The 21,738-nt window shown below is 31.1% G+C and overlaps 1 protein-coding gene across 1 annotated transcript in view; it reads right to left on the reverse strand.

The window, feature by feature from the left end:
- LOC129949052 (uncharacterized) overlaps window positions 1-21,738 on the reverse strand; it is a 176,961-nt gene that overhangs the window by 108,191 nt on the left and 47,032 nt on the right. Inside the window, 4 exon segments of the mRNA XM_056060263.1 lie at window positions 4,404-4,520; window positions 5,937-6,038; window positions 6,408-6,615; window positions 10,593-10,648. Of these exon segments, the coding sequence (XP_055916238.1) occupies window positions 4,404-4,520; window positions 5,937-6,038; window positions 6,408-6,615; window positions 10,593-10,643 (478 nt within the window). The 5' untranslated portion in view covers window positions 10,644-10,648.

Here is a 21,738-nt window from a genome sequence, read left to right on the forward strand (position 1 = left end):
GGACTATAATTAAATCCTGAAGCGTTATCTTGTTTGCAATTAACAAATATCAACATGGAAACAAAAAAAAAAAACAGACAAAAAAGTTAAAACAAAAACTTCTTCTTTTATAAGCTAGAAGCAAAAATAGCTTGTTAAATTTGTATGCAAAATTTATGCAAAGACATGCACTTCGTGAAGGTGGAGGTTATCTCAATCAATGGAGATTCCTTTCGGGAGTAACATGATTTAGAGAAGAATAAAATGAAAAACTGAAGAAAAATAAATACCAAAAGAATCTTCTCTAGGAGAAGAAGAACCTGGAAGATTGGTCTGACCAGGCCATCTACAGAAAGATCGAGGTGTACTCGAACCTCTATGCCTTCATAACATATAGCATGTACCTAGCAAGAGTGGAATTAATTTGTTTGCCGTTTTAGGGAAATCAATTTATTCGTGGCATGCCATTGGATGACTAAATTGTCTTTTAAATATTGTGTTTTTTGTCGTATATACATATATACACGAAAGATGGTCATGGTTAAATAAATTACCTAGTTAAAAATGGTGTTAATTCCTTTTTCTATATATATACAATACATATTTATGCAGGTAAGTATTTTGCTTTTGTAACTACTGGAAGATGTATTCAATTTAAGAAAATGTACAAAAATAGACCCCTAAGTCTGTACGAGAATAATTTTTGTCTCGTTTGAATTATTGAACGATGTAAGAAGGAATTTCTGATTTATGAAGTCGTTAAGAATTTCATTTTTATATTTGAACTTAATTTCTACATTAAATAACAGCATTTTATATTTAGACGTTAACTATTCCATTTAGTTAAATATCTTAACTGTCACTTACAAGTGTCAAACTCAAGTGTCAAAATAAATGTTTTATTTTTACATGAGAAACTAAAAAATATCTAAGCTTTTTTGATAAATCTCTAGCTTTGACAAATTGAGGATCGATAACGTGGTGTATCCTAAGAGACACTAACAAATTTCAAAATTCAAATATTATTTCATCCATTTAAATAAAATTAGAAGCTACTAAAAACAATTTGACATTTATGCCACAGATGCATTTCGTTCGATTGATAAACGTCAAACTTTTGACTTTTTAGAAGTGAAAATGTTTCTCTGTAGAAGTTGCTATCTAAAATGTTTGATCTTTGGAAAATCTAATGCAATCTATTTCAATTTCATATGTCAATCTCATAATTATAAAAGCCATCTTTAACCATCTACACAATTGATTGTCTTGCCTCTCATTTTACAATTGAACCGGATAATTGAATGTTCTCCAATTAGTTCTGTTAACTTTCAAACTGTTTAGAATTAATCATATTTGGCACATTCTCCTTTGAGACTTTCACCAAAAACCTGTTCAAAAATATTCGTACAAGCTAATAATTTGCCATTCACCTTAACAAATCAAATATTCACCTCTCTGTGTTGTCTTTCTTTATTTTCGACCTAAAAACTAAATCTTTAATAAATCACAGGTTGAAAATAATTCCGATTCCAATCTAATCCGTCATCTTTTACGATCAATTTTAAATTTGCTGTCCCTCTCTCTCTCGATTTTAAGATCATGAAAATCAAATCTGTCCTCTTTGTGGAAATATCCTCAACTGGAAACCTCACTTCAATTCTATTTCTTAGTTGTTTTTAGTTTAGTTTGTTTTTGTATTCGTTTGATCTTTGACACATGAAACATCTTGCAAAGTATCTACTTTAAAGCCCACGTCATTTTATTGTATGACATAAAGCTCTGTTTGATTTATATTCAAATTAAGGTGAGCTCTTATAAACAAGAGTGAAGATTCGCGAAGATTTCTTTTACAGGTCTTTGAATGTAACATATCGAATTACATTTTTTTGCATTAAATTTATCCATTCAACGAAAACGATGATGGTTGGTCATGGCAAGATTTTTGTAAAGACAAACTGTAAAAGAGGATGGCAGTGTAGATACATATGATTATGAAACTGATGATGATGGTAAGTAGGACATATTGTTGTTGACTGACACACACGAGGTATAGATAAACTTTTGAAGTCGATTTGAAGAAGTCTTTTGTTTAAATTCTTTACTCATAAAACGAGAAACAAAAAATACAAATCAGCTTCTTAACTCCCTGTCACGTATTGTATTTTTGACAGTAATTATTCATAAATGTGGTAATCACTGTTGTTTTGTTAGAAACTGTCATATTTTTGTTCCCTTCTCATGTTGATGGCTTTAAGTGAGAGATGACAGATAATAAGAGGTCAAATTTTTAATTATTATACCTACTTGCTATTCCACAAAAAAAACAAGGAAAAAACTAACTATCCTGAAAACAGAGTGTATGATGTGATCATAGCCTAAGTGAATGACAGTTTAATAAAAACCCCCGAGGCTTAAAAGTTGTTTTTTTTTCTAATAGACGTGACAAATTTAAACTATTGATCATCAACAGTTCACAATGGTCTCATAATTTTAGCTTCAGGCATTAATTTTGCTTTTTGCACATCGAGTCTTTATAGGACGTCGTGTTACCTAAGAAAGATTAATCATGTGAATTGTTTGCGGGGTTTAATTTTCAATTTGAGTATGATTAAAGACTATTGCGTTGGGGTTTTTATATGTGTTGGCATATATCTTACATTGACATTTGCACTGACATGTGGGAGCTGTCAAATGTTAAACCTACCTCAATCTCAAATTTAAACATCGAACTGTTCGATTACACAGTAACCCAACTCACCTTCACCTCTAGAAGAAATTATTCACCCCAAAAAAGTAGACGAGGTTTAATTTTAAAAGGCTACTGAAGATACGACAGATAAACAAACTCATTACAGAAAACACAAACTGACAAAATATTATTTTGTGCAGTAGCTATTTAAACTGTCAAACATTAAGAAATGAGTAATGACTGCCAGTTGTTATGAAAATTGAAAATAAATTGCATTTATTTATACTGTTTAAAGATTGTGACTTCATTTCATGGCTAAATGCAAATTAATGCCATTAGATTCAACTAATGGGTTCAAATGCGTAGGTTGAAAACATTGAAAGTGTGGTTAAAGTGATTGGAAGTGATTTAGAATACTGCAAATTGCATTATATTTAAGTGGTTTTTTGCGTAACTTAACAATATTCGTCAATATACATTGATTTTGAATAGATGATCACATAACTACATTTTGACAGATGCGTAAATAATAAAAAACTGTATCTGTCAAATTCGATACCTTCACGTAATTAAACTCTTCAAGAAAATTGGTTTAGCTGTCAAAAACTGACATTTTTCTTTGACGTTTATGATTGTCATGGCAAAAAAAATGCCCATATTGCACTGACTTCCTTTTCAGTCACTTTGAATTTGATCCGTCCATCATTTTGTTAATCAAGATTCAACCAACAACAACAACGAAAAAACTGACCTTCCGTTTTGTTTTCTTTTTTTGAAACGTCCAGGCCGCACTAGTGCATAATGCCTTCCATCTCAATCAATGCCAGACTTGGAAGCATAACTTCCTCTCAAATGTACTCGTATTCCGCTAGAACACTTACTCCAAGAACTCCTCTCCAGACTTATGTCTTCTTTATTTTTTGTTTGTTGGTTTGTGGAAGAATAAAGGTAGATACTCTCATAAAACCTGACCGAGACGGTTGCAAGTATCTTTTGTTTTGGCTTCCTCATATCGTTTTTTGTTCTGACTCTAGTATTTTATTGTTACTGCTTCTAGAATAGGCCATTAAGACTTAACATTAGAAACAAAATATTGTTCTACGATAGTGATGAAGACCATCAGTGGTGATGGTTGTATACAGTGTACACCTGTTTGATCCAATGTATCTACAGCTTGTGTTGCACAGTGTAAACAAATAGATCCTATCCTATATTATAGATACTTCTCTTATACCGACTTCTTAGCTTGGGTAATCGGATCTTTCAAGAACCGGCATATATTAGATGAGACTTAGGTTAGGTGTATAGTCTTCCGATACAACTCAGTGAATCTGTGGTTTGTTGTTGTTGTTGTTTGAAACATCGAAGGAGGTGATTCTTTAGCTACGCAGTAACCATCATAGTCGGTTGGTTCTCTTCCTGATCTCGTTTAATATGGCATCTTTATTAAACTACATTAACTAATCATATAAAGTTATGGAGTATAGTAAATGTGTTGATTTTTTTTGTAAGTTTATTTTATTGAAGGAAGCTTGATCATGAACATAAAAATAATAAATTGATACATGCAGGTAACTTCGCAGTTGAAAGAAGATTGTGTTACATGTGGAAAACTAACTGACATTTAACGAAATATTATTATTGCTCTTGTATATGTATATTCTGGTTGGTTTGATGTTGTTTTGTGGTTCTATATTTGCAAAAAAAAAAACAGGATAATAAAACAAAAACTTACCTTCGCAATGAAGACCATCGCCTCGATAGCCAGGAAAACAGGTACATGTGAAACTGCCGAGTGTGTTCGTGCAGTGCGAAAAGACGTCACACGGTCGATATTTGCACTCGTTCTCATCTGAAAAAGAAAACAAGAATCATTGATATTTTCCAACTTGCAATAAATCAAAATTGACATCAACATTTGTCATATTGACATTTCAGTGACAGTTCTTATAGCATAAGTTGGTCATTTTGACGTTTCAGTCACTGTTTTTATCTGATTTCCTATTTGACAAAATGCAAACACTTTTTTTTGTTAACTGTCAAAATTTCCCTTGATATATTCATCATTTTTACATTTCTGTGTCAATTTTTATAAAAGATCGAAGTGACAAAAGTAAAACACTACTTTTTGTATGTCAGTTTTTAAACAAAACTTTAACTAATTACTTTTTCCTTGACTTTTTTAAACTTGAGTCAAAATTGACTTAAAAAATCCATCATTTTCACATTCTAGTGACAGTTTTTTTTACAAAATTTTGGTTGACATAAGTCATTTATTTTTATTTGTCAATACTTTCCTTAATATAAGCCAACTAAAATTCAATTCAAAACTCGTCATTTTGACATTTCAGCTAAAATTGGAATTTTAACTGATATTTCTTTCTATTTTCACGTCAAAAATGTATACTTATTATTTTCACTAATTTCTAGTGTAAACTTTTGGTAAAGTTAAATTTTGAAATTTCTACTTAAAGTAACGTTTACACATTTTTATTAATTAAATCATTGATTTTCAATAATCCAAATCTACACTGACGTACAATCTAGACAATCAGACAGTTTGATATTTCACGATAAGTTCTTAAACAAAATTATAATTGACTTAATCCAATGATTTCCTCTAATGTCAAAATTGTCCCATTTGGTGAGAACTTCGGTTGATGTGATATTTTGACGTTTCAATTCAAAGTGACGCTTACACACCTTTATATTTGTTTGATGCAAGTTTCGAAACTTAAAAACTTTCATTAAAAAACCTAATGCTGCATCAAAAAAATTGTAAATACTTTCATCCTCTGTTTGTTTTTATAATTTTGACAGTTCATACAAACTAAGAATTGCTTTACACTCGATCTTAAAGAAAGAATACATCTGTTTATTTGTATCTATATGTGTACTTGATCTTTGGAAATAAAATAGCAAAATCTGTCATATCTTTGTTTTGTTTTCTTTGACGCTGGTGGCAACATCCGAACTGTCAAAACTTTCTTCGCATAATTTAAGTATTCATTGTGCTTTTAATGTGAAATATATTGATCAATTAGTACAAACTTTAAAACCTAAGTTAAATTTAACATTGAATTCTTCTTCTTAGTGTTCATCATTGAAAATTCAACTTTCCCCTTACAGCTAATTATCTTCTGTCAGTTTTAAAATATTCCTTACTGTTTTTTTTATTTTCCCATAATCTAATGCAATTCATTGTTTTATTCAAGCAAAACAAAAAAAAAACATTAAAAAATTTCCCTAACGAAATTGATTTACTCACCTTGAACGTTGCAATTACAACCTCCGTATCCGTCATTGCAATGGCAGACGCCATTTAAACAAACACCATTCGTGCACTGTGTGCCATCTTTATCACAGTCATCTGTAAATTAAGGAAATAATATTTTATGTTTAATGTTATCAATTTTGAAATTTTATACAAAAACTGAGCAACAAATGAAATAGCTTTCATTTGTCATGAGATCTGTCATCTTTTTAATTAAGTCATTAGTTCAAAGAGTCATCAGTTGCAGTTCTCACAGCATAATTTAAGACTTTATTTTTAAAACATATGACAGCCCAAATAAAAGATTGAGATTTCATAATGATTTCAAAAAATTAAAATGAATTCACCACACCATAATCTACTTTGAAATGTCAAAGTGACAGCAATTTTTGTGTTTATAAATTATCAGTTTTTTGCATATTAAGGTGTGGTGAATATAATTAATAACAAATTATTACAACTTACTTGTGCATTTAAGCTCTTTACTCAGCTCATCGGAACCAAGAAAACAATCTTGCTTTCCGTCGCATAATTTCGATAATTCGTATAATTGTAAATAATCTGTTGACTCATTAACTTGGCAGCCAAAGTAGCCATCTTCTAGATTTAGAAAAAACACTTCACCTCTAAATCGACTATTTTTTGTTTTATATGATAATTGTTGTGAATATGCCTGCAAAAAAATAAATACAAAAAATTTAATAATTGTAAATTAATTGTGAATCAAAAACCAATTAAAAATAAATTATCAGATGACGTGCAAATTGAGTAGGTTCCCGCATTATGTTTTATGTGTGATATGCAGATTTTATTGAATCTTATTTGTTTTTTTCACACTTTAAATGCTTTTGACCAAGACCATTATAATTAAGATATTGTTTAGTTTTTACCCTTTGGCTGTTTATACATTTAAAGATATCTAGTGTGTCAAAAAATGTAAAGAATTATTTTTGACAGTTCTGTGGTGAATTCCTGGAAAAGTCAAAAACTCATCTCAAAGTGATTTCCTTTTGTACAACAAAAAAACGTTGGTTACCTGATGTGCTTTCAGCCTAACAATCATGTGAACACAAATACAAACATTTTCCTGTCATTGTTTGCAACTTAACAAACTCACCATAACCGAGGGAGTTATAGGATAGAAACTATCATTGCCATGTCACGCTCAACTGACATTAAAATCAATCTTCCTTCCACCATCTTGGGCTATTTGTTACAATTTTGCGAAAATGCCATATTGGTCGATGGATCCAATTAGACATGTCCTTTTTCAAATACAACAAAAAGATGCCCCTTCTTTTTGACTTTTGATTGGGCAGAAATGTCAAACTCCACAACATCACAAAAGCATCATTACTCTGACGTTTGTCGTTTTTGATCTTTGGACTTATGGGAATTATGGTCTATTTTTAATCTGACAGTTGCATGTCGCGGTATATTTTATGTATAAGTATACACGTTGCTACTCTGAAAATTGGAAAAATGCACGCGATTTGCAGAAAGGCCGGGATGAGTAAAGTTGTTGTGTGCAGTGCATTGTGTAAAGCGCAGCAAAGTGAAGTGAAGTGCAGTTCAGTATATATGCATGATATGTCAGTGTTTATTCAAGAGCAATAATATGCACACGACATTGAGATCTTTATTGTGTTTATGATATCAGATATATTCATATAGGTATAATTTTGTTTGTTGTTGTTGAAATTTATAATTGTGTGATGCTCATGTTTGAGGTAAACAAGATGGATACGGAGTATGTTAACGGTGTTGGGAATTTTATGAACTTTGGTACTGCTGCTGCTTTTGTTGATATAAAAAAAGAGAACCTACATTATTTGTATACTTTCGTGTAGAGCCGCCAGCCGCCGCAACGCCGCAGCGCCGCTTCTATTGTGTTTGGGTGCGACTTTATAAAGGTCAGACTATTTTTATAGAGAGTGATTATGGGATGTAGGTAATTATGGCAACGTATGCACTTAGTTATACGTTTTTTAATTAAAATTGATCATGAACTTAATGTTAAGGGCATCAAGGTAGGAAAATATTGAGATCTCAGTTTGAGTTGTAATAATTACAAAGTATGTGTCATGATGGCGCTTAAAGATAATTTTGACAGCTAAAGTTTTTGGAATTTAACTGATGTCACACTTTTTTTGAATGACATTTTTAAGTTTATAAAAGGAAATATTGATTAATTTGATTTGAAATTTTCCGAGCTGGCGGTGATCGCTTTTTGTTGAAACTGGCAGAAGGTTTTTCTTTGCAAAAAAAAACATATAAAATATGAGTCAGAGAAGGGACAGTTTTGACGTTTGCTAACAAAGTCAGAGACATTTCTTATTTTGGGACGATTGGAAAGTCAAAATTATAAGAAATTTGAAACGTACAGACGGGTTTTCTTTGCAAAATAAAAAAAAAACAAATACGTGTCAAAATAATTGATGATTTTGACATTTATGAAGTCATTTCTAATTTCACATTGCATAAGTTTTTAACAAACCCACATCTTAAAAAGCAATGTCAATTATAAAGATTGTGACGTTTGTATACAAAAGTGAAGGTTAGGAATTCTGAATTGTAGTTAAGCTTTGAAGTGAAGTTTCTGACACTTGTAAATATATCTCATTTCATATTTTCTGTATTTTTGAACACTCACATTTCTTAAAGGCAAAGAAATGTCAATTAGGAACAATTATTACTGTGAATGAAATGAATTCCCTTAAATGATACTTTTGAGAACAATGAACTTCATCAAAATCCATTAAATCAAATAAACCAATTAAAAATTCTGTTGACAGATTGAGAACCAAAAGTCATCAACTTTTGAGAAATTAAAAGATCTTTAATATTCATTTTAAAATTCTTCCCCCATTGATAAAAAAAAATTCCCACCACAAGAAGACATCTGATTTATGAGAACAATTTGTTGCTGTGATCTGGTCAAAACGAAAAACCATTAACCTTTCTCTCTGGATTTTAAATATAGGCAAAGAAATTGTCCCACAGTAAAAAAAATATTAAATTAGCATACTAGATGCCATTTAATCTATCCTCTTTGCATACAGCTTGACTTGGCGTCTTTCGTAGTCGTCGCACTCGAGGTTGTAGTCTTCGCCGTCGTCGTCGTCGTCGTAGTCGTAGTTGGTCGCCCCATCATGACGACCATATCAAAATGTTTTATAATCTTTTAAGTAAAATCACATAATCACCGTTTTTGAGGTCATTAAAAGTACCGCGCGCATCTTCTTATTTTTCTTTCTAACTATTCTTAGTAAAGAAGTGAAGTTTTGCTTTTTCTTTTACTTCTCTCTTCTATTTCTTATATTTCTCCTTACTTACTTACTTATTGCTTTTAATCCATCGAAAAGAATCACTGCCGACTTTCTTATCATCTCACGCAGGGAATTACCATGCAAATTTACATAAAATCTAACGGCACATTGTGTTGGACCATAAATTATTCATTAAATAGAAGAAGAGTAGAAGACCCTGGCAATTTTTTCTTTTTTTTTTTTTTAGTTCTTCTTTCTATTTTTCTTCTTCTTTAAACTCGCACAACAGTGGAGAAACAGAGTCTTGTAATTGGTATCTAGAAAAGGTATACATGATGGTAACAGAAGTAGAAGAAGAAGTTTTGGACTAAGTACACAAACTCAATGAGTGTTAACTTCCCGTTTGGCATTTATAACTTTGCAAATAAAAATAAAAAAATCTTTCTTTATGGACAAATATTTGGTTTTGTTTGTCAAAATGGATTTGTGACATGACCAATGTCTAGAATTTTAATGATTTTTTGTTTGTCTTTTGGAGGAGGTGTAATGACGTTAGGAACTTAAATTATTATAATTAACATGAAATTATGTTTATATGGATTTTGGGTGTAATGAACTCTGTAAAGTAAAAAAAATAAATAATTCAACCAACATAAAGCAACAAATATGAAAAAGAGCAAAGAATTTCATAACATTTAGAATTATCAATTATTCATGAAAACTTGTTCGAAATTGGACTCATTTTATTGATTTATGATAATTTATTAACCAAATTAGATGTCAAACATGAACATATTAATTTAAAGGTCATTTCAATTAAGTTCAAAGGTTAAATGTAGAAAAACCCGACAGAAGTATACAAAAACAAGTTCGGACGTCAACTCTTTCATTTGGTTTGTTTGTTGTTTTAGTTTGTTTACTTAAATGATCAAAACTTTTATAAAAACAATAAAAAATGGGTAAGATTGTAAATTAATAAACAAATTGAATTTGAAATAAAATTGTGTATCTCGTTTTTGATGCGTGGTGAGTGTATTTGCAGGCGGTTTTTATTGTTGATACCAAAGGGAGCCTTGGTTGGGAGTTGTTTCTTTCATAACTTAATTTTTGAGGAGGTGGTACTATGCTTTATTTAAGTGTATTTAAGTACCGACTTAAATGCGTGAGCCACAATTATAACTAAGTTACTTCGGTTCATGTTTCTTGGTGTAATTACACATGTGGTATGACTTCAAGTCCACCCACAGAAATGTTTAAGATTTGTAAATCACTTGGCCGTGTTGTTGTGTTGTGCAATTTATTTAAATATTTATCATTGAAAACATACAAGCACGTCATCGAAATAAAGTTAAAGAGTAAAATAAAGTTTCTTTGTACTTACCGTACTCGAAAGTAGCACTATCCACGTGACTAGTGGCAAAACTATTTTCATTTTTGCTAAAAAGAAATAAAAAGAGTAAAAATTTAATTAGTTAACTGGTATTTGCTATAAGACACACAAATATTATAGGAAGTTCATATGATAGAATAATGCATTCTTCAAGCTTTACTCATTTCCTCAAAAACTCATACGGGAAGGAACTAACTTAACGCTATAAACAATTTGTTTGCCTTCTTGAGCATATCGCAAAAATAAAAAGAAAAGAAGACAAACAAAAATCAGTATAATTAAAACCCATCACACACATCATCACAAAATACTGTACAGCATTGTAATGAAAAAAAAAAACATCCTATTCCATGCACCTTACATATTATTATTATTATTGTTCAAAGGTAAATGACATTTTGTTTAAAGAAGTTTCAAAGAAATATGTCTACGCACGCCGGCCATCGCGTCGCTGCCGCCACTATTCTTCTTTTGCTTCTTTATATATAAATTCTTTGTCATAGAGTGTGTGAGTTTGCGATATTGACAATCCCTTTTCTCACGTTGCAGTGACTTATACTCATGTGTACATGACCGACGACAACAACAACACCATCATATAAGGTGTGAATTTAAAGAAAAATATTCTTGTGACCGATAAGTGAAAAGTCCAACATTAATCAGAATGTCTTGGTTTCACAAAGTGATTTTGATTTTTTGTCGTTATTTCTTATTCCTTTTTTAAGAATTTTAAAATTCACTGAGAAAGAGAGGTAGATGACTTGACTTTGTGTGTTGAGGGTCAGTTATGGTGTAAAAATCATTCATTCATGAAGATTCCTTTTTTTTGTTTGTGTAAATATACATTAAGGAACCTTTTCGTGATAAGAATGAATAAATATTCAAAAATAAAAGCCAACAACAAAAAATTAAGATGTCTTAAACAAAGTTCGAAGTTCAGGTCTTTTGTTTTGATTATGTATTTTGATTTTTATATAAATGTATAACACCAATGGAACTTAATTTTACTTTGCAACAGTTAAAAAACAATAAAGCGTCTGGTATTGATGGAGTTTCTGTTGAATTTTTAAATTTTTACAGTAGTAGAGAATTAAAAGAATATATCCTCGACCTTTACAACTCACTAAATGAAAACAATTATGTACCCCCGAGTTTTACGAAAGCTGTTATAAATGTTATTTACAAAAAGTATGACCCAAATCTTGCAAAAATTTTGCAGGAATCTCCATTTTAAATTCCCTTCGAAAAGTTTTCACTGCGATACTTTATAATAGGTTAGTTGGGTGGTATCGAAAACACACAAAAATTAAGCGTCTTTCAAACTGGCTTTTGTAAAGGTTTTTCTACTGTTGATCAAATTTATGCATTGACAAGTATCGTAAGAATCTATCTCGACTTTTAAGCAGCTTTTGACACTGTTAACAGCAAGCTTCATTTTATTAACATGGGTATGTCAAGAAAATTCCTACTGTTATACTTGAATTTTCTCTAGACATCTTCAGCTGCTGTATGGGATGGATTGAAGATATCTAAGTGGCTTGCAACTTCTCCAGGTGTTCCAGAAGGAAGCATCTTGATCCCTTTTTTATTTGCCTTGTTTATAAATGATGTTTCATCCATTCCATCTGGAGGTGCTGTGTATGCGGGGAATCTAATCAAAGTACTTATGTTTGCTGATGACCTATTACTTATAGCTGAAAGTCCCTACACACTACAGCATCAAATAAACAAACTAGTGGCGTACTGCAACATGTGGAATCTTTTTATCAACATACATAAAAACAAATTTTATGAATTTTGAAAAACGAATGAGCAGAAGGAGACCCCAGAAAGTTTGGAAGATTGGCAACGAGCGCTTCGAAACATTAAATGAATTTAAATGTCTAGGTGTTTTATTAACATGCAATTTAAACTTCTTAAAACATGCAAAAGCTAAATGCAGCTTAGCTAAACTAGCACTCAACTAAATGTGGCCGAAATTCTTCGGAAATATATAAAATATAAAATGCCACGAAATTCAAAGTATTCAATGCAACAATCAATTCCTGTATGCTATATGGTAGTCAAGTATTTGGTTTTACTCAATTCGAATCTTCATGTTACCTATGTAAACTCTAAAGTACACTATCTATGTAGAGTCAGTACTACCCCAATTTTTATAAAAAAAAGTTTAAAACAAAATGCAGATCACTGTATTAAAATCATGGGCATACATGATTCAAATCTACATAAACAAATAATGACTGAAGCACTACGATCGAATGCATCACCTTTTAAAAAGTGGACAAAACTGGATAATACATACAACTTCGAATAAACGATTTCAGAAAACAATATTTCAGAGTGGCTTGATGAATTTTTTGTTCTCATTGATTTTTTTTGATGTCCTATTTTGCAGGAAATAAGAAGATTGTTTTTTGAAGAGAGCATAACATCTGTGGAAAGATTGTATGGGTTATTAAATGATACTGAGGGTTGGTCGAAAGTGTACAAAATCTGTAAGCGTTGCCCTTTCACATAGAAATAGTTTTTGAAATCAGCAGTGATTATGATTCACTTTTCATCACATAGAAATAGAAATGTTTGGGAATTAACAACTTCAAATCAAGACATTCAATATAATTGTTCTTTAAAAAATATAGTCCACTCATAAAGGGATGTCCAATTTTTGCTATTTCGTCTACGTTGTTCATCGTCATTTTTTGTATTAAAGTTATCTTGAATTTCCAATGAATATATTAAAAAAAACTCAAAATCAAGTTCGAAACTCAGGTCTTTCGTTTTTCTTTTCTCTTTCTCTTTCAACGTATTTACTTTTCCATTGAGGTGATAATTAAATCATATTTCAAGAGTTCTTTGAACTCACTTTAACATTCATACAAGAGAAGCCTCTACAACAGATAGAGACTTAGCAATTTATCTTTTTTATACCAATCGAATAAAAATTATCTTTTAACTGTCAATGTTTTACAAAATACACAAAATGCATGAATACATCAACGTGTCCACAAAATACATATAACCATAGCCGCTTTTCATCTCTTTTTAAAAGACCAGAGAGACCATTAAAGCCTGTTAATTAATTACTCTTCTTAATCTTCGTATCAATTAACCGATAGTCAATAACATGACTTTAGTTATTTTCTTCTTTTTTCGTTTATAATTTAATCTCTGAAAAGTCTTTGAAAAGGTGGTCATTTTTTGAGTTCAAATATCTCTAAGACCAACTAAAGCAAAATATGTGTAAAACCAAACAAAAACTATCCAATCTGTCGTTGTGATGGTTGAGTTTTCTGCCGGTTTGGCAGTACGCAATATTATACTTCCTGTATGTAACGATATGAGATAGTTATTATAATGTTCTCTTTTTGTTGGTAGTGCGTTTTCAAGTGGAAGAGATTTGTGTGTTCAGTTGAGTAACCAATATGGACACAAGAGTTACTTTATGCTGCATATGAAACATGAAAGTTGCTATATAAATGGAGTAGACGCTTAAGGAGAGTATAAACCAGATGTTTGAAAGGCTTTTAGCAAGATTCAAATTATGTGGTTTAATATACGAAGATTGAGACAAAGAAGTCAAGTATAACAAAGAGAAAAGACTGTTTCTTTGTTTAAATATTGTAAACAAAAGTTAAAAAAATTGACGCTATATTTTGAATGAAACAAGAATCACCATTTTTAGACTGAAAATATTTCTAACATTCACATGGTCATGGTTTCAATTTGCAACAAAACAGCCTTCAATTCTTTGATCAATCGAAGAAACGAACACACAAATTACCAATATGTCCATCTAGCACACAAAGCACACATATCTTATACACACCTTCTTTCATGCAGCAGGCTTTTGTATCTCGATCTAAAAATGCATTATCCAAAAGCAGACTCTCAATATTCACGTAACAAAACTCTTGACTGAATTATCCATTGGTACATCTATCTATGGTCACTTCCATATTTATAGACCCAGAAATGCATCACATCTGCATCGACGAAGATACATAGATACATTTTTCTTATATGCATTTGATCTGTCTTGTTATAGTTTCGATCTCACATGATGATATGTGCCACATTTAGAGCCACAACCTCAATCACCATCATCAATCATCATATACCTAGAGCAAACTATCTATAGTCTCTACTATTGGCACCTTCTATATCTCTCTCTCTATCTCTGTCTGTCTGACTGACTGACTTTACAAGATTCAATTGGAAGTTTATCTTTTACATATATACAAAACATCACTGGACCTGAGCTGAGTTGAGCTGAGATACATGTATCAAAATCCAAGTATGGGAAAGTTATGGTAACAAATAGTAATGTAGTGCATTTCCGAGGGTCAGGAAAGACGCAGATAGATAAATAGATACAAGATACAAGTCTAAAGTAGACGATGATGATGATGACGATGACGGAGATTACATATAGGAATAGGTAAAGGTGGAGTATATAGGTTGTTTGGAATCAAGTTGGCATTACCAATTGCAGATTTATGGCTAAAGGTATTTTTGCGTGGGGATATGATGGTTGTGGTGTATTTAGATGATGTATGTATAAAGGTATAAATTGGGATGGTTGGAAACATGGACATGAGATGTTTTTGCTCTATTTTTAATTTGATCTAGTTGATTTACATGTTGTTAAGGGAATTTTATTTGAAGGGTATTCAAAAAAAATGATGAGACTGTGAGTAACTTCTATGGAAAAGCCTCTAAGCATTTGAAGTTAAATAAGGTAAGACATTCTAATCAAAAAGGGAAACAAATTTATTTTTATAGTCGTTATGTTTTTTTTAACCTAATTTAAAATTTATTTGAAATACTTTGTTGCTCTATATCCGTGTGTGTATCATTTCAATTCTCTTGAAACTACTATAATATAAAACTATCCCGATAAAAATAGGTCTTTAATTTATTAACTCTTTAAAAAATAGTTATAAGAAAAAGAACTGCTATAAAACAATTATCAAATAATAAAAATAAATCCATAAACTCTGAAAGAATCAAGAAGAATTCCTTTTTCTTCTTCTTTTTTTTTGTTGTGCTGGGGCTTTGTTTCTCTTTTTATTTTTTAAACAAAAGACCAGAAGCTTCATTTAATTTTATTTACGATGGCAAAGACGACGACGATGATATTCTTCTGCAGGTTGAAGATGTTGGTTTTTACGATCAATTCGTTTCGTGTAGCCAATGATTCATTGTTTTACGTTTATTAAATAGAAAAACAATTAAAAAATATACCGTAAGGATTTTTTTAAAAAAGACTTTTTATAAATTCCAGAAGCTTTGTAATTAATCTTATACCCAAATTTAAAAAAATCAAAGAGTATATATACCGCTGGTTTTTATGGGTGTTAATGGGTATAGATAATCAAGGCCATTAAGGAAGAGGTTAGATTAGTGTTTTATTGTTAAAGAAGAATATAATTTTCCAGTTAAAACGATTAAAACTTTACGGATAACGGTGAGAATTTTAGAGTAAGTTTAATATATTTATTAAAAAAAGGGTGTCTTAAAATATACAAACGTTTTGTTAATAAATTTAACGCTAAGCAAAAAACAAATCGAGAAAAAAATATCAAAGTTTAAAATTTCAGGACAGATATGAAAAGGCTTACAAGAACCGAGTTGCATAATTCCACATTCTTGATGTACGGCTGAGAAGCTCATTTCATATTTGAAATTACAATGCTACATCATGAAAGAGGCAGCTTCAAAACAATGATTGTCTTTTATCAAAATGTAAATGAACTATGAACAAAGATCAACAAGGTAGTCAAAAATATAAACTCACGATCTAATTATTTTCACAGAAACTTGGCTAAATAACAAATTTTTTGATACGGAATTTATGTTCACATACGTGACATACATCGCTTAAACGATACCACTTTTATAGGTGCAACACCGCTTGCCGTCAAAAATGTCTTGATATGTATTATAGTTGACGACTTTAACTAATTTGAAGAAGATATGATATTCATACAAGGTAGAACCTTCTTGTGTTTACCTCCAAGGTTAGGTTAGGTTAACGTGGCTGCGGATTTAGAATCCACACACTTAGGCCAAGAGAAAGGCCCATTGTGATACCACATGAATCTAGAGAATTACTTCTAACTAGTAGAACCATTTTGAGCTTTTTATAAAGCGAAGAAGTTATTTAATATCCTTTTTAGCTAGTTCGCTGGGATTATCAAAAGAGTAGTCCCCCAGATGAAGTTTGCGTCTGAGTGAAAGAGCAGGGCAAGTGCATAAGAGATGAGAGATTGTTTCCTCTTCTTCTTCGTCCATGCAGATCCTACAGACGTCATTTGAGGCTACGCCAAGTCGTATTGCGTGTCTGCCTATAAGACAGTGTCCTGTAAGGACACCTAGTAGGGAGCTAATATGAAGTCTGCTTTGAGATAACAAGTCTTTAGAGCGCTTTTTACCTCCAAGCTCTCTTAACAATATTTATGAATATTATATAAACTTTATCGATAGAATTTGCCACCAAATGGAGTCACAAGGTGACCTTTTCTAGTCTTAGAAGTATTCTTTCAAACCTGGCTTCTTCTGCTTATTTTGCCTTTGCCAACGAATTATTTACAATCGGTGGTCTTGCCTCATGTGGATTAAGCCAATATTCAGTCTTATTTTCTTCTTTTACATACTTAATGCTTACATTGCTGTAAATCCAGGATAGAAGACCAACGTCACTTAACTACGTATCCTATTCAAAAAAACGAGTTGACTGTATCTTCACAGACTTCAGTAAGGCTTTTCCTAAATTGTATCATAAGTCTTTTTTGTAACAAACTGAAAGCCCTTGGTTTAAACCATAAATTCATCATGTGGGTTTCTTCTTATTGATACTCGTACATATAAAAGTTCCTATGTCGTCTTATTTAGAAATGTGCTGTCATCACAATTTTACTCCAGTTCTGGCATACCACAAGGAAGCCACTTAGGACCTTTACTACTTATTTTATCTGCAAACAATTTACCTTCGGTTTTCAAACACTCGTTCGGCTTAGTTTTGATTGCATACAAATGTTCAAATATATGAACTCTATTGACCACTGCCCAAGTATATAAGATGATATTAATATAGTTTTTGTGGATGGCAGAATTGTTGCTACTAACCAATTTTCTTGTTCAGTACTTCGAAAACAAATTGACTTTTCTTGTTAATTTTTTGATTCTGCCAAGTTTCTTGGTCTTATTTGTTGAAAACGCCTGGTATCGTAAAAAATATGTAAACTTAGTCACGTTGTCATCTCTTGACAACAGAAATGACAGCAAGTTCAACTAATTCAGTTTATATACTTTCTTCAATTTTTGTCCTAGGGACAAAAATTGAAGGTTTATCGTTGTGAGTCACTTTTTGTTTATACCTCGATTTTTTTATCTTTATTGAAAATAATTCTTCTTGTGCACCTTTTTCTCTAAATCTTAACTGCTATCATCAGAATTATCACCTCTTAGCCATCTAATGCAGTTAAAGGTGTTCCCTTTAAGACTGTTTTTTTTTTTCAATTCTTCTGATTACACAAATTGTTTATACTCGTAAGACTTGTAGTGCGTAGATGATGATGGTGGCGGCTATTTACTTGTATAAATCAGAAAGTTAATTAAGTGATCATGAAGAGGGAGATGTTACAGCGAATAGAGATGATTCCTAAAACCTATTAAAATTGTGGTAATAGCCTTTTGCTGCAGGAGTTTTAAACCTCTTCAAAAAAAAGGATAATGGATTTGTTGATGAGTTAAATGTGATAAACAAAAATGTTATTTCCTCTCTGATAGGTTTATTTTTTATTCTCTTTTTCAATGTGCGTATATATTTTAGACAAAATCGCACACATTTCTTTATACTCACAATCTTATAGTTTCAATAAATAACAACAACAACAACAATAACAAAAAATACGCACCTTAAACTCGCCCAACCATACCGCAATACTACCTTTATAAAACCTCACCTCTATATACAACCTTTTTACTGATGGTATGATAACCCATCCCATCACACATGATGCGGTTTAAAGTAGTAGCTTTGGCTAAGGGCGAAAAACACAAGTCTAGAGTTATGACCGTCACATTTAAAAAAAAATATTTTCTTAAAGAAAAACAACAACAATGAAAAAATGTTAAAGATTTTAATCATCTTCTTTTTTTGTTGTTGTTGTGTTGTGTTAATGTTGTGTTTGTTTTAAGAAGTAATAACAACACATGATCTTGAGTAAAAGATTTTTGTAGTTTGTTTCAGGAAATTATGTACATATAATGAAACGCCTATAAGTTTATAGTAAAGAAAGTTTTAACAGCGTGTTTGAGGCTATGAGCTATGAAATTCATTTGAATACCATAGTAGTTAACCTTTTGAAACTCTGTTTTTGTTTTTCTTGTCTTAAGAGAATCAGTGGTGCGAAAAATAAAAGGATTTCCTATTCCACCATCAGATAGCTAATAAGGCACGCTGCTGGTTATTTGGTGTATCTTCTTTATGTTGAAATTATTGTTGGACTGTTTTGAACGATGATCTAATTTTGAATTTCTTTTAAAAAGTTATGAAATATGGGTGTTGTTACGAATGTGGACTCATTGTTATTGGACTTAAGAAATATTTGAATAAATTTCGTTTTGTTGTTAGAGAAATTAATGAGGGTAATCCTTTTTGAAAACATAAACGTGCCTCTGATTTTGTTTCTTCGAAAATGAGCAATTTCAACAGTTTGTTAAAATAAATATAAACAAAACTATCATTGAATAATTCAGATCATGTACAACATAACAAAAGTTTGTATTAGTTTTTACTTTAAAGTTTAAAATAACAAAAGAACCTTATTACCAAACATAAAATAACATCTCAAAATTCAATGTTAAAAATTGAATTTGTGATTTTTACACTTTTAGACTTTATTATCTAAGAGCCTAATAATTTAACACATCAAATTAAACTATAAGACCTATTTTAAATTTAACTACGAGTACCTTATGACAACTCATTACATCTTGACTCTCATAAAAATGTGTATTGTGTGTGGCTATACCTTTATTATTGTTCATAAACTTTACAACTTTATAAATACGCATTTTAGTTTCGATAAAATCTTATCCTTCCAATGGATTATCTTCTAACGTGTATCTTTAGCAGAAATAAACACACCTACTTCAAATTATTAAAGCTTTAAGCCGCTTTAAGATTCTCAATTTAATTATTTTCTTATTGAAAACCATCAAATAATCCACAGTCATCAAACCTGAATTATTTTATTATTCATGTTTACAATTAAATAACATTTAACTTGGTAACCTAAACTTATCTCTTTAAAAAAGACCACACACAATGTGCACTAAAAAGAACCGAACTTAACCTTTCTTTATATAAAATATAACTTTCTTAAATTATATATATCAAACATAAAAATTATGGTAGTCAACATTTTTATATGAAAAACAATAAATGCAAAAACGAATGAACAGTTCTTGTAGTTCTTTAAATGCAAAAAGAAATTGCCTCGAGCATCTATTTGGAAAGTAAAGTTCCACTCCTTTTTGTATGCGATCATCGTCATCATCTACCATCGGTTGGAACTCTAACTTCAATGCATTACACTACTTTTTTGTTGTTGTTGTTTTATTTGTTGTTGATGCCATTGGGGCGCCAATATCTTTTTTGTTAATCTTTAACTCTTCAAACTACCGCTGCTGCTGCTGTTGCTCTTTTGCAGAGTGTATTAAAATAAAATGCATAAGATTGTTAGAGAGTTCTTGAAAAATGGCTTCAACTTGGACTCTTGAAGTGAAGTATAAGCTGAGGTTGCGCTTTTCCAAAGAAATAGGAAAATAAAAACTAACGAAAACGAGGTAAAACTGGCGCTGAACTCATAGCCGTGGGTGCTAACTAACTTCGTTTAACAGTTAGATTTTGATGCCATTGGCGAAAAATACTGCCTCCTTTCAGTATCCATGGAAAGACTCCTAGTATATGAGACACTCACTTTAAAGAAAGCAAGAAAGATACAAATGGGGATATTCAATTGGTATGTTAGAGAAGATAGTTTCGTGTTTAAAGTTCTTTCTTGTTAAATTGTTGAGTCTTTTTTTTTTTTGTTACGTGGTATAGAAAAATAAAAGAACTCTTTTTCGTGCAACATTGGTACTTGTTTAACTATTTTCTGCTTCTTTTATTTTGTGTAATGTTTTTGGGTGTAACAAGGTAAAATGTTCTTAAGAAAAACTTTACTGTTTGCAGATGGAATGTTGTTGTGATTGCTTTTAAATTGACTTAAAATTGGCAAGAAAGATGCAATTCGCTTGAAAGAACACATTTGTCTATACCACCGTGGGATAGAATCATAGACTTTAAAGTGAAAAGCTAAAAATAAAAATTGTGTAAAATCCCTTTGGAAAAGACATATTCCTGCACACAAAAGGGATTATATGTATTATTCTGTAAAAATTCAGAAGCAAGCAAAAATATATATGTAGGTAAAAAAAGTGCAAGCAATGTCAAACAAGAAGCTTGACAAGTCGCGGTTGACAAGAATCCAGTTCGTCTTATTCGTTATTTATTTCTTCTTTTCTTTGTTTTTCATTTTTATATTTTTTTTATTATTATTATTATTTTTAACTGGGTGCGACTGACAAGAAGATACGAGACAAATCTTTTATTCAGAGAAGTTTAGTAATTTTTGTTTTTGTATTTTTGTAGGTATGTTTGCACAATATAAATATAACTCGCTTCTTTGTATTTTGTTCTTCTGGTAAATACTACTCTGAAGGATCAACTTCACTTGCGCTTCTAGTTGTTACGAGTATATATAAGACCTATCACACAAAGTCTAGGAATTAAAATCTTTCACGTTCAAGCGATTCATCAATAGGTATATAAAATGCCGCATTTTGTGTCTTGGTCCTTTTCAGTCCATCCGTCGTTGGTTGCGTCTACTGTCAAGTTCACTTTTATTTATGGTCCTTCCAGCTTCTGGTTGGTTTTTGAAAAACATCCACCATACAACAAAAAGAAAAAGAAACACATACCATCCGGTGTCTTTGTCAATTTTTATTGATAGTCAAGTTGTTAATAAAGATTTTGACATGTTTTTCTCTATATATACCAAACAAACAGACAGACTGGATAGAC

The sequence above is a fragment of the Eupeodes corollae genome, chromosome 3, assembly GCF_945859685.1.
Source record: "Eupeodes corollae chromosome 3, idEupCoro1.1, whole genome shotgun sequence".
Lineage (NCBI taxonomy): Eukaryota > Metazoa > Arthropoda > Insecta > Diptera > Syrphidae > Eupeodes > Eupeodes corollae.